This window comes from Euprymna scolopes, chromosome 9, assembly GCF_053919585.1.
Source record: "Euprymna scolopes isolate OS-2025 chromosome 9, ASM5391958v1, whole genome shotgun sequence".
NCBI lineage: Eukaryota > Metazoa > Mollusca > Cephalopoda > Sepiida > Sepiolidae > Euprymna > Euprymna scolopes.
Genome location: NC_136490.1, coordinates 158,916,921 through 158,930,485, shown reverse-complemented (window position 1 = coordinate 158,930,485; position 13,565 = coordinate 158,916,921). Strand labels below are relative to the sequence as shown.

General features: G+C 34.4%; 1 protein-coding gene across 3 annotated transcripts in view; it reads right to left on the bottom strand.

The window, feature by feature from the left end:
* Nucleotides 1–2,575: 2,575 nt before the first annotated feature.
* Nucleotides 2,576–13,565, bottom strand: part of LOC145284948 (uncharacterized) — a 125,692-nt gene continuing 114,702 nt past the window's right edge. For 2 of the 3 annotated variants that reach the window (XM_080134044.1, XM_080134046.1), the window contains exon 2: nucleotides 2,576–5,550. In XM_080134044.1, the coding sequence (XP_079990170.1) occupies nucleotides 4,038–5,318 (1,281 nt within the window). In that variant the 5' untranslated portion in view covers nucleotides 5,319–5,550 and the 3' untranslated portion in view covers nucleotides 2,576–4,037. Of the gene's footprint in view, nucleotides 5,551–7,581; nucleotides 7,725–13,565 lie in introns of all 3 variants that reach the window. The other variant, XM_080134045.1, reaches the window with a different exon arrangement.

Below are 13,565 nucleotides of genomic sequence, written 5' to 3'. Positions count from 1 at the left end.
GATTTTTTTACTGCAAATACGAAAGGAAAACATATTTTCCGTTCATGATTAAAAGTAAAAAAAAAATGCCTCAGGCAATAATCAAGTACAGAGAGAGCGAGAGAGAGAGAGAGAGAGAGAGAGAGAGAGAGAGAGTGAGAGAGAGAACTGCGACAAACAAACGTACATTGTCTCCAAGATTTCGGGTAGAATAACGAGTGAGCATTGTTTAAGAAATGGAAGATCCCGATTAATGGAAGTTCTGAAAATATATATGGTCTTACAGTATGGAGCATTTTATTGAAAACGTAGCGTGTAGAATAAAGTTTAGCATGATAAATGTTATCATCCTACATCTCAGAGATGATGTACGTTTATTTGAAACAGCTCTCTTATTGTGAATAACGGGAGTATTTGGTAGAATTAGGCATGATTATCGTCTAAGGAAATTACATCATTAGAAATAGGGGATATAGATGCTTATCTTTCGTTACTAATGTGCATATCTCTAGTTGTCGCATTTCTTGTTTGTTACCTAGCAGTTCCTTTCCTCTTCTGATGAGAAGCATTACGCTTCGAAATACCTAGGTATAAAGAGAATCTATACCTTTTATTCCTAATGATGTAATTGCCTTATTGAATGAACGATTAAATTTGTATGTATTATATATTTTTGTATTGTCAATTTTTTCTTTTCTTTTTCAGTGTATATGTATATATGTGTGTATATGTGTGTGTTTATGGGAAAAATATGCTTATTTAAATATATTTCAAACTTTATTTATACCAATCATTTTATTTATAAAGCTTGGCGTATGTTAAATATAACTACGGATCCTATACAAATACGACCCTGTCGGTGGGGCATTAGAATACGCCGACTGCCCCCCTGCAGAGGGTAAAAGTCCCTCAATGGGGGTCCTGGATATGACCTTAAACTATATCCAGTGGTGAGGCCCCAGCTTGTGGGCTTTGGGGAGTGTGGACCCACCCTTTAATTACCATTGCTCCCAGGTCCACTCTGGCCCGGAGTGGTAGTACCTGTTAGGGTTCCAACTATGGGTTAAATAGAAACCGACGTGAAAACAACAAATATATTCTATTAAAAAATTTTCTTAAAAATCTTTGGATTCGGCATTAAATAACCCGGAAAGGGTTGATATGCCGTAAAATAAAAACAACCAACCTATACAAATAAATGACAAAAACTCTATTTTTCAAATACCAGGATGGTGTTCACCTTGTTTATTTTTTCACATTATATTAAAACGATAAATTATTGACATCCCTTGTTTTTTTTTTAGCACAGAAACAATCGTATAATTATTATATCATTTTTTTTTAATTTTCCGCTCAACTCATTAAAAGAATACATTAACTTTAAAAAGAAAAGAAAAGAGAATTTGGGCATGGTTATTAACTGCATAAAAATCGGAAGGGTAGTTTCATTGTGTTTATGATATTTACAGTGTCTTTGATTCTCTCGCACACACACACACACACACACACACACACACACACACACACACACATATATATATATATATATATATATATATATATATATATATATATATATCTGACTTTATAAAAAAACATACTTTAAAGCTATATATCCCTTATAATCTCGTCCAAATTGCTTTAAATAACAAGCTCACTATTTCTTATTACGCAACGTATACACTGGTCGGACTAATTGCAATGACAAAAATTAATCAGGTTACAATCATAATCCATTTATCAATTTTTGGTTTGACGAATGACGAGCTTTTTCTCTTTGCGCCTTGAAATCAGTAACGAAATACATTGTCTTTGGTTTTAGTAGTTGATCATTAGAGAAAAATTGTTTATCAATAAAGAAGCAAATGCAAATTTCCAAAATTTCAAAAAAGATAAAAGATGAACAAGAAAGATGAGAAGCACAGTAAATAAAAAAAGATGGAAATTTAACATTAAAGATGACAATCAGAGAAAAATCTCTCTCCGAAAAACCATTGGCACAATATTCTCAAGTTAAAGATGGCGAGTGAACATCGTTTTACATTGTGTCAACTATTTTTTCAATGATTATCATATTTAAAGTGATTTTTGTGTGTTATTGATGTGTCGTTCCTATTTTAAGAAAGGCAAAGAAAAACTATAAGCATTCGCCGAATTAAAAAATAATTAACAAACGTGCACTGTTTATTTCTTTGATTATTGGGATAAATCTAACAAGAAATATACATTATATATATATATATATATATATATATGCATATACATATATATGCATATATATGTGTGTGTGTGTGTGTGTGTGTGTGTGTGTGTGTGTGTGTGTGTGTGTGTGTGTGTATTTATAAAGTGTAAACTTGTAAAGCCAATTAAGATAACTTAAAAATAATGTGGCCTGCGAGATTAATGATCACATTGTTCAGTATAATATTTTTATGTATGAGGCTTTTTAATTATTTAACATTTCCTTGATACCGTTTCATATTTAAGCGATTCACACGTGTTAATATTAGCAGTCGGTTAGTTTACTTAAAACAAATAATCTCTTTGTTTTTTTTTGTTTTTTTTCGAAGGACAATATAAAATGGTAGAATTCCAATGAAAATATAATTAATTTTATTCATACAAACACAAAACAATGTCTTTCTTGGTACATGTTCTTGTGGTTGCAGATTTTTTTTTTTATAAAATTCTGATTATTTAAAGTCCATTCATGTAATCAGTATTATTTGGATAATTCGGACTATTGTTCTCATCTTGAGTTTTATTTGCACAACGTTTTTGTAGATGTAACCTTCGTCTTTCTTTTAGTGTATATTATCGAACTCGGGAATCTGCACGGATTTTCGAACATGGCGCTGTATTTAATGCACCCGGTAACATTCCTCCCGTTCTGTTAGCCATGTAGTAAGTCACAATTGTATATTGAGGGTGAATCTTCAACCTCTAGAAGAATGTAACTTTACAATTGTATTTCACCAGGTATTTTATCCATTACGCCACGGACCCTTGCGGACAATTTTATTAAAAATTGTGGGAGCAATGCAGCCATTTTGTTTCTAGATAAACAATCGTACGAATTTATCATTATATATCACTAACTATTACTACATATAATTACTACATGTATGTATATATGTATGTATTTATGCATGCATATATACACATATATGGGGGTCAAAAGAATAAGATTGATTCTTTAAGAGGGGCGTGTTTGAAGAGGGGATGGGAGAACTAAAGTGACATCTGTGATGTAGGAGGAATATAACTTTTAGTTCTCCCATTCCCTCTCCCAGCAGTCTCAATATCTTTTAAATCACTGCACAATTATTTCGTTCTTAATGTAACTATTCGCTAGACGTCGCATTCCTATTATGTTACTTAGCATCTTCTCTACTCTTCTGATGATAAGACTTAGGCTTCGAAATACCATGGTATAAAGAGTTTTACTTATCCTACACCACTAATTGATGTATCATCCTTATTGAATAAATGAATAAATCTATATACATTAGTATATATTATTATATTGTCGTTTTTCTATTTTATTTATACTCTCTATATTATTATATATATATTTATATATATATATAATATATATATATTATATATTATATATATCTGTTATACCGGCATTCCTTGAACAGAGGAATTTACACCGATTAGCACTATAAATAGTGCTAGTAATTCCAACACCGGTGAGAGAGATGCGACTGCACTTCAACTGCTAGCCGAGTGCCCAACAGATATACACGCTTTCCTATCTTTGTACATTATTGTTAATACACTTGTTCCTCAACCGAACCTCGACTTGATTGTTCTTATTTTCACTGTTGTTCCACGACACAACAATATCCAAGATGAGAATAGTAGTCCGAAATATCCAAATAATAGGAATAATCAATCGTTATTTAAAAAATTCTTAAATGTAATGCCATTAATGTAAGTCTTTTTGTGTTTACTCTTACAATCCTCCATCTTGGCGCTGAATAATTACAATAAATCTCCTGTCCTTAAAGTATAAATTATTTGTCAAAATTAATGTGAGCTTTTTTGTGACCTCATTCCGACGATGACGTGCTGACGTCACTACAAGAAACGTCTCCATTAAAGTGAGGCCGTTCTTCTCCCGTCCAGCTTTCAAGTAGATCGCTAAAATCTAAAGTCTTCGAGTTTATTAGATTGTCAACACAATTAGACGAAGACTGTGACTGAAGCTTCGGTTTTAACCCGGATGTTGATACGATGCATCCGGGCTGTTTCCAAAACGAATCCGGTAATTTACGTTTATTCATTGGGACAATATCGTCGTGTTTTTTAAAGTCTATTTTCAAGCGCTTCAATTTTTTCCCCGAAGCTGACTGTGTCGTTTTTTTGACAGGTGGCAAAAATCCACGCAATCCATACTCGAATAATTCATTGAGTGGACCAAGCCCCATAGCTTTGTTTAACTTTCCGCTAAATTGTCCCTTGTTGTCTGGAGTGAGTGTTGTCGATTGAAGATGTTCGGATGAAGTCGATGGTGTGGCTTTAAAGCTGGAGGACAACGAACTGTTTTTTGAGGATTTGCATTTCGTATCGATGCTCTCGCCGTGGGCAATTCGCAACAGATCTGCGTAATATAATTCACGGCCGGACTTGCTTGACACCCATTTGTCTTCATAAATGTCGCACGAATCCTCCTCGCCTGGCTTTCGCCCGAAAAATCTTTTAATATCGCCATTAATCGTTTCAGCAAAATCAAGGAGTTGCTTCGCTACGTTCGGCAATTGCGACGTGCCGGGAAAACTCCCGATTAAAGACGGATACGGCACCATAAACTCGTCCTCTTCGAAGTCAGCGGAATAATGGGAGTCATGATCACTGAAGTCGTCGTCGTCGTCACCAACGATTGAAGTAAGCCCCGAACCAATCATTTCGAGTCCCGGCCGTACAGGGGCAATTACAGAACACGAATGGATACTTGTACCGGTTGCACTACCAAGATCAGGTTTGATACTCCCTGTGTAAGCATTTATGTGAGGATCATAAAAATGTTCTATCCGGTTTGACGTACTCATATTTCCTACATTGTTCAACGTATTTGCGTCGCAGATATCAAAATCATCATCATCCTCATCTTCATCGTCATCCTCCTCCTCATCATCATCATCATCATCATCATCATCATTGCTGTCGTTATCCGGGGACGATGCCTTGGCTAGAGCTTCGAATGATTTTCTAAAAATGGAGGTCGGGTTTGTTTTCATATTAAGCGTCGGCTGAAGCGATGGCAGCGCCACCCCGTGGATGCTAGCCGCCATGTTGTTATCGTGCATATTGACTCTTGCAATGGCCGTCATGAGAAATCCGTGCTGTTTTCCTTCTGGAACTGTTTGTATATCTGTACTTGGTGATCCTGTGAGTAGATAGCGGCCATCACTTGACCAACAAGTGTTTCTCTTATCGCTAAAAAACAATCAGCTTAGAGAATTCGGCGATCCATCATTATGTATTGTAAAGAATTAGAACGACGATAAACAGGGAATCCAATCACTCTTTCGTTGGACTCGAAGCTGCAGCAACAACAAATACCTGTAACGAGAAGAAAAAGGTTCAGTTGGTTTCTCGGTAAAAATATTAATATCAAATTATAAAAAAAATTGTACATGAATAATACAACAGATGAAAAAAATAGAGCATACATGAAATGAATTATTGAGTTGGTGCAAAAATAATGTCGTTTATATATATATATATATATATATATATATATATATATATATATATATATATATATAATAAATTCCACAGCCAAACAACGTCGCAGCTCACAAAAGCCATGACAGTGAGCTGCGACGTTGTTTGGCTGTGGAATTTATTATATACAATCTCTCACATTCTGAATATATATATATATATATATATATATATATATATATATATATATATATATATATATATATAGTTGAACGTCAAAAAACATTATTTTTGCACCAACCTAATAATTAAATCTGTATGTTGAGTGAATAGATTGCCAATAATCAGAAGTAATAATCCAAAGCAGATTTCCTAAACAAAATATATATTTCGATAGTTCAAATTTTCTTCATCACGATTTTACCTCATCAGGTTTCAATAAAAACACATTAGCTTATTATTTACAGATGACCATCACACAGCCGCCACAACAACGTATGTAAGTATCTCCATTGAAAAATTCGCGGAGATATGCAACTTGAAAGATCGTCAAACACTTTAGAACATGAAACTTTAAAACCAACTTTTCTTCCCCTACGAACACTCCTTATTTTTCAGCCGCTTCCCATTTAATACTCCGCATTAATTGAACTCATGTTTTTTTCTTTTATGTTAAATTTCTAAATGTTTTCAAGCCGTTCTTATTTTTGTATTCTCTTATTGTACTGAAATTCCGGTTTTCCTTCTTTTAGCATGAGAAGGATTTATTTTCGAAATGCCATGGCCTAAAGAGGTATTTTCCACATTCCTCTCATTTTCGTCCTTATTGACCTGATGATTTGATAAAGTCCTATGTAATTTATATTCCTTATCTTTTTAATTTATTATATGCATATATCTATATACACATATATCTATACACACACACACATATATATATAGATCAATCTATATATAATATATATATACACATATATATGTATACTAAATTTAACAGTTTTGTACTTATTTTATGTCCCCTTACGAACCTTATGTCTGAAATATTTACTCAAATTTTGACCCAAAGCTATTACATCATTTCGATTCAAGAAGATGTTTAAAAATATAGCGCTTAAGCTTAAGGTGTCATAAAATGACATTAAAATTCAGTTAATCTTGTTTAGTTTGTGTCTAATAGCTATGGATCAAATTGAATGCAAATCTAGAATATTTGAATTTCAAATAAAAGATCGTGTCCACATTCTTCCCTTTAAAATACTCTTCCTAATACTTTAAAGAAACTGAAATTTAAGGAAAATTTATTACTTCATGCGTATTATTGTTAAAAAAAATAAACTCGCACGTATCTGAATTTTCACTTAGGGTTTCCATAATCTTTTAACAACCTTTGCATCAAACTTAGAACCCCTTATGTTTATAGTCTGTGTTCCGCTATTTATAAGAATCGGTTAATCTATTAAGGAATAAATAGTGTACACCACAATATATAAACATACCGTATTATTAGGACTATGAATACAGCACATTTCCTTCCTTGCTTTGATTCTCAGGTATATATCCATTGATATCTGATATGTTTTTTATGTAGAGTGATGTGGTTCTCGATTGATTATGTCTAACTGTGTCGGATATATACTCGATAATAAAAACAATATGCTGTTGTCATATCCCTACTATTTACATATAGATCATAATTATATATAGATAGATATATATAGAGATAGATTATAATTATATATATATTTATATATATAATTATAATTATATATATGTAAATCATAATTATATATATATATATATATATATATATAGATCATGATAATATATATATATATATATATATTGCTACCAAAATCTACAGCGAAAAAATTGAATAATTGAACACACTTACCAAGTGTTTTAGAAATAATAATTGAACACACTTACCAAGTGTTTTAGAAAGGGAAAAAGGGTTCATTTTTTCGTCATCAGAAGCCATTTTTCCTACGGTAAGAATTTTCTTCTGCAAAGTTAAATGTCCGAAGCCAACTAGCCAATACCGTTTAAGCTTATCGTTATTTCGATAACATCTGGGATTAGAAAAAAAAAACACGCTTGACTTTGTCAAGAGAAAAAGAGACAGACCGTGAAAAATAATTATTCGCGTACGTCATTTGTGCTTAGCAAACACGTAAAGGATGAAGTCATTTTTTGCAAAAGGCAAAGAGGAAAATAAAAACAAAAAACTAAAAATTTCCCATAAGAACTCATCGGATATTTAAAGCGACGGATTTTTTTTGCTACGTAAAAACGCGTGCAAATAAAAAAAATGTTAAACAAATGTTATTTCGTTGGATTGTTTCTAGTAAGACTAGAAATATAGCGTTCAACAAATTAAGTTAGAAAAGGACTGCTAAACTGTGGTTCTTCAAACAAAAGAATTGGGAAAGAATACTTGGTTGATTTTTTTTTACTAGGGAATATTTCTTTAATACAAGCGTAAATTGTAAACTGAATTCGTATGATGGATGCGAAATTCAAAGATTCACTGTTAGAATTGCTCCAATTTCAGGCACGGCAAAATCTCGCATTGCAAAAGCAGCAAATTCAACAACAAGTAGAAAGAGAAGAGAAATTTAAACAATCATTTAAAGAAAAAATGCTTCAACAACAGAGACGCTTCGAGGAAATATTGATGAAAAGGCAGGAGGAACAAAGAAAAATTCTGAAGGCGACACAGTTAACTAAGGCGGACGATAATCATAACTCATTTTCTCAAACAGCTGTGTGGGCCGCTATTGAAAATTCAATTATAATAGGAAGACGATGTCACTTTCATCCAGTACTATAGGCGATATGAGGATATTTTTATATCGGATTGTGGTACCTGGTCAGACGCGAAAAAAGTTAGGCTTTTGCTAAGGAAATTGGGAACAGCCGAGCATACAAAGTTCGTGAATTTTATTCTCCCAAAAAAGACCAGTGAGTTGAGCTTCCAATAAACAGTTACACTACTTACAGAACTGTTTTCTGCAAAAACGACTCTTTTCCATAGGCGATATAAATGTATGAATGTTACTAGAAGAGAGGAGGAATTATCAGCAGATAATTTAAAATGTTTAATATTTGTGCAAGAGCTGGTCTTAAATAAAGACACTGAAGTCAGGTGTCGCGTTTTAAATAAACTCCAAAAACGAACCGAATTTAAAACTACAAAACTTAGCGGAAGACTGTGAACGGTTTATTGCGTTGAAACAAGACAGTTGTGACATAGAGGAAAGCAGAGTGTCGCATATAAGAAATATCCATCAAAAGAAAAAATTGACTTCAAAAAATAACCAGAAAAGAAACAGGGAAAAGATCAACCTGGACCATGTTTGAGGTGTGGAAATAAACATTGGTACAATGAGTGTCCCTACAAATTCAAACAATGTGACAACTGCCACCAGAAAGGGCATAAAGCATCGCATTGTAGAAAAAAATCTGGTAGAAAGACATCCATTAAACTTACGAAAATTGAACCTGAGGAACAAAATATCCGGAAATATGTACAGGTCAAAATGTTTAAAAAGAAAGTAAGGCTACAGCTTGATAGTAGGTTTGACATTTCCATTATTAATGTACAGACATGGAAGAAGCTTGGGAGACCCACTATGATTAAATCACATAAAACGGCGAGAAAGGGTTAGTGGCGAAAAAATTACCTTCGATGGAGAATTATTGACGAATATTTTTTTCCAGAACGGGGCCGAAAAAGCAAGAATTTTTGTCATGCGAAAATCAAACAACCTCTTTGGAACTGATCTGTCAGAAAAACTTAAGAGGGAGTTAAAAGAGAATTTCCCATACGTATTTTTAGGCGGTTTGGGAAGGTGTACAAAAGCGGTAGCATAATTTGATGTAAAAGTAAATGAACAGCCAGTGTTCAGAAAGAAAATAAATGTTCCATCCGCCGCTATAGAACAGATAGACGGCAAATTATAAATACTCGAAAACATGGGTGTCATCGGAAAAATTGATCATAGTGAGTGGGCTGCACCAACGGTTTACATCAAAAAGAAGAGTAAGGAGATTCGGGTTTGCGCCGACTTCGCGACAGGCTTAAACAGGGCATTACAAGATCACCATTATCCTCTTCCGAGCCCTAAAGAGATATTTGCGAAACTGAGTGAAGGGAAATATTTTTCTAAAATCGACCTCAGAGACGCGTACCTACAAATTCCGGTCAATGAGGAGTGTTCAAAGCTGCTATGTATTAATACCCATAAGGAATTGTAGAAGTTTTACAGACTTCCTTTTGGGGTCAAATTAGCCCCTGCGATTTTTCATCAAATTATGGACATTATATTAAATGGGTTGAATTTCGCAGTAAGGTACCTGGACGATGTGTTAATGAAAAGTGTTAGCAAAGAATAACACAAATTACTACAATGTATTTGTGCCAAATATGCATAAACTAAGGTCGCCTTTAAATGAACTGTTAAGGAAAGACCAAAAATGGGCCTGGGCTCAAGAGTGCGAAGAAGCATTTCGGGAAATTAAAGAGACTTTAACGTATGACTTGTTTCTAGCACATTATAATCCTAATCGTGAAATTATAGTTGCAAGCGATGCCAGCTCCTATGGCATAGGAGCATGCATTTTACACAAAATGGATGATGGAAAAGTGAAACCCATAGCACATTCATCCCGATCACTTTTGCCAGCCGGAAAGAACTACTCACAAATTGAAAAAGAGGCGCTAAGCATTATATTCGCGGTAAAGAAATTTCATCATTTCCTGCACGGTAGGCAATTTCTGTTACAAACAGACCACAAATCATTATTAACGATTTTCGGCAAATATACACCAAAGATCTGGTACAATACTTCTGAATTACAATTTTCAAATGGAATATGTACCATCTAAAAAATTTAGTCATGAAAACGGGTTATCGAGGTTATTTTTTATTTTTTTATTTTTACACGGTGGTCACCACTTATCAAGGCCCGGAAGCCACTCAGGAATAAGGGTCATTGCAAGTACAGTACGTTAGTGTGGAGATTTAATGAAGTGTTTACTAAAGGGGGCGGTTCATCAGGAATTTGTTGACGTTGGACTTGAAGACATGCATGTTGTAGTCAGGTGGGAAGAAGGCAGACGGAACAGAGTTCCACAGGCGTACAGTTCTAAGAAAGAAGCTTTGTTCATGGAATCTACGTTTTTGGGGAAAATTTTTTACAGGTGATTCAGTTAGACGGGTGTTTTTCGTAAAAGATTCGCGAGGGGGGGACCAGAGATTGGAGTTTAGACGAGCACCTGCCATGGAAATTACGATAAAACAAAGACAGGCTCGCAACGTCTCTTTTGTGGGAGACAGGTTGCAGGGGAGAGAAAAATGCATTCCTCACTAAGCCACGAAGTCTATTTTGTACTCTGTCAAGGCAGGATAGGCTGTTTTTAGCAGCTCCTGCCCAGATACGGCATTAGTATTCCATACTTGGACGTACTTGGCTTTTATATAGAAGTATTCCATACTTGGACGTACTTGGCTTTTATATAGAGAATTGCATCTGTAGTGAGATATTCTGGAGAGGGAGAAGGATCCCACCATCATTCCAGCGACCTTGGCAACAGACTTGATGTACGTGTTCCATTTCAGATCAGGAGTAAAGGTCAAGCCCAGAAGCTTGTCAAAACATTGGGCTTCTCCTAGACGAGAGCCATCCGTTTCAATTGATGCCAGATGGGGATCAGAGCGTTGATGATGTAAACATAGGAGTTTTGTTTTAGATGCATTAAAGGTAACTAGTCACGTCTTCCCCCATTGAACCACACGCTCGAAATCAGAGGAGAGAGAATCAGAGAGAACTTTGTCATTTACAGCCTTTGATGTGTTGCCGTAGATGGACGTATCATCAGCATAGATGTCAACGAATGATTTAAGCATGTGTTTAGGGAGATCATTGATGTAGATCAGGAAGAGAGTTGGGCCCAGGATTGGCCCTTGAGGGACTCCAGCATTAATACTGCAGGCCTCTGCTTTTTGTCCATCGACCACTACTCTTATGAGCCTATCAGAGAGAAAGGATTTAATGATAGAGAAAACATTTCCAGTTATACCGTAGCTGGAAATCTTGTGAAGTAGGCCCTTATGCCATACCTTGTCGAAGGTCTTTGATATGTCAAGTGCAATTGGCCTAGGAAGGAAGCCTTTGTCAAGAGATTCACTAATCCTAACGTAAGCAGACAGAACCATTGCAGGATATGGTAATAGCAACCATTCAAGCAGAAGTTGAAGTAAAAATACGTTATGTGACACAATAAGAGAACTTCCAGTAACGCTTGATGAGATTAAGAGTACGGCAGAGGTGGACGAATTTATTATACGCACGAAAGCAAGAATCAACAATAACGAACTGGATGAAGAATTTATTCAATTTGCGATAACGTACTGTTATGTAGCGACAGGGTCGTAATTCCTGCGACAGTACAGAAAAGAATGTTCAAGGAATTCCATGTAGGACATCCAGGTATATCAAGAATGAAAAGCCTTATGCGCTCTTTCGGTTATTGACCAAACGATAGAAGATGTGCATTAGCTATGAGAGCTCCTCCCACTCAAAATACGCTTAAATATGATATTTTAATTTTTCCAGATTTCGTCTATATCTCTACAATTATATAAATGCAACTTCATCTGTGTGAGAGTTTGTTTCTTATAGACTCCGAAACAGCTGATCAGATTTTCTTTAAAATTTACAGAACTTTAGGATATAAGTCTGCGAGTGATCTTAGTTCAGTTTCCCCTGCGATAATTACCGATAATCGAAACCGTTATTTTAATTTATCTATCATCGATAAAGCCAGTTATTCCATGTCGTCGCTGAGCAACAATGATAGAACAACCGGCCGTGAAAATTCTACGTGGGTAAGTTGATAGCGTATTTTTGGGGGGGGGGCATGGCGTGGTTGGTAGGTTCAAACAACACACGTGAATTTCTTAATGTTTTTTTTCATTAACTGAACATAAAATAATTTTATAAAAGAAACAGTAAGTTATCTAGAGTGCAATGTAGAATAACATATTTTGGACTAACTTAATGGATGGAGGCATGTGAAGCTTTTTCCCGGGTTATTTCACAGATTTTGATGACAATAATATTATAGGAGTGTGAAATATTCGTTGATGATCATTCAATCCCGGACAACGTCAAGTATCCCTGATAGTTATTATATAGTCGTGACTTTTAGTTTCGGAGGAGATAGAATTTGAAGACAATCAGACAAACATTTATATATTAGATTATGATATACGTGTATACATGAAACAATTATATATAGAGAGAGAGAGAGGGGGAGGGATATATGTATATATATATATATATATATATATATATATAGAGAGAGAGAGAGAGAGAGCGAGAGAGAGAGGACATATTAAATGGTGTATCTAAAGTAAGATACACCCATTTAATCTATTTAAGTAGATAAATTCTTATGTCAATCCGTATTATTTTCGTCGGTCTGTCAAGTTGAACTGTGAATTAGCATTTTTTATATTATAAAAATAAAATTATAAGGGAATTATGCAGTTTGCAAGGAAAAAGTGAAAGTGCAGTTATGCAGTTATACTACTTTTGTGAGAATTGATTAGATATGTGTCGAGATAAGTTTAGGGTTAGACTGTATAGAATACAGAATACAGAAATAGTGGACAGGCGAAATAATAGACAAGGATGTGAGCCTACGTATATATATATATATATATATATATATATATATATATATATATATATATATATATACGAAAACGATTTTTATATTCAAATATTCAATGATATAGATGGAATCAGCCATCTTTTTTAAGTAATAAGATATTTCTTATTACAACGGAAATGTTGCATCACATTGCTATGTATATTATCTAATTAAGCTGAATGGAATCCGT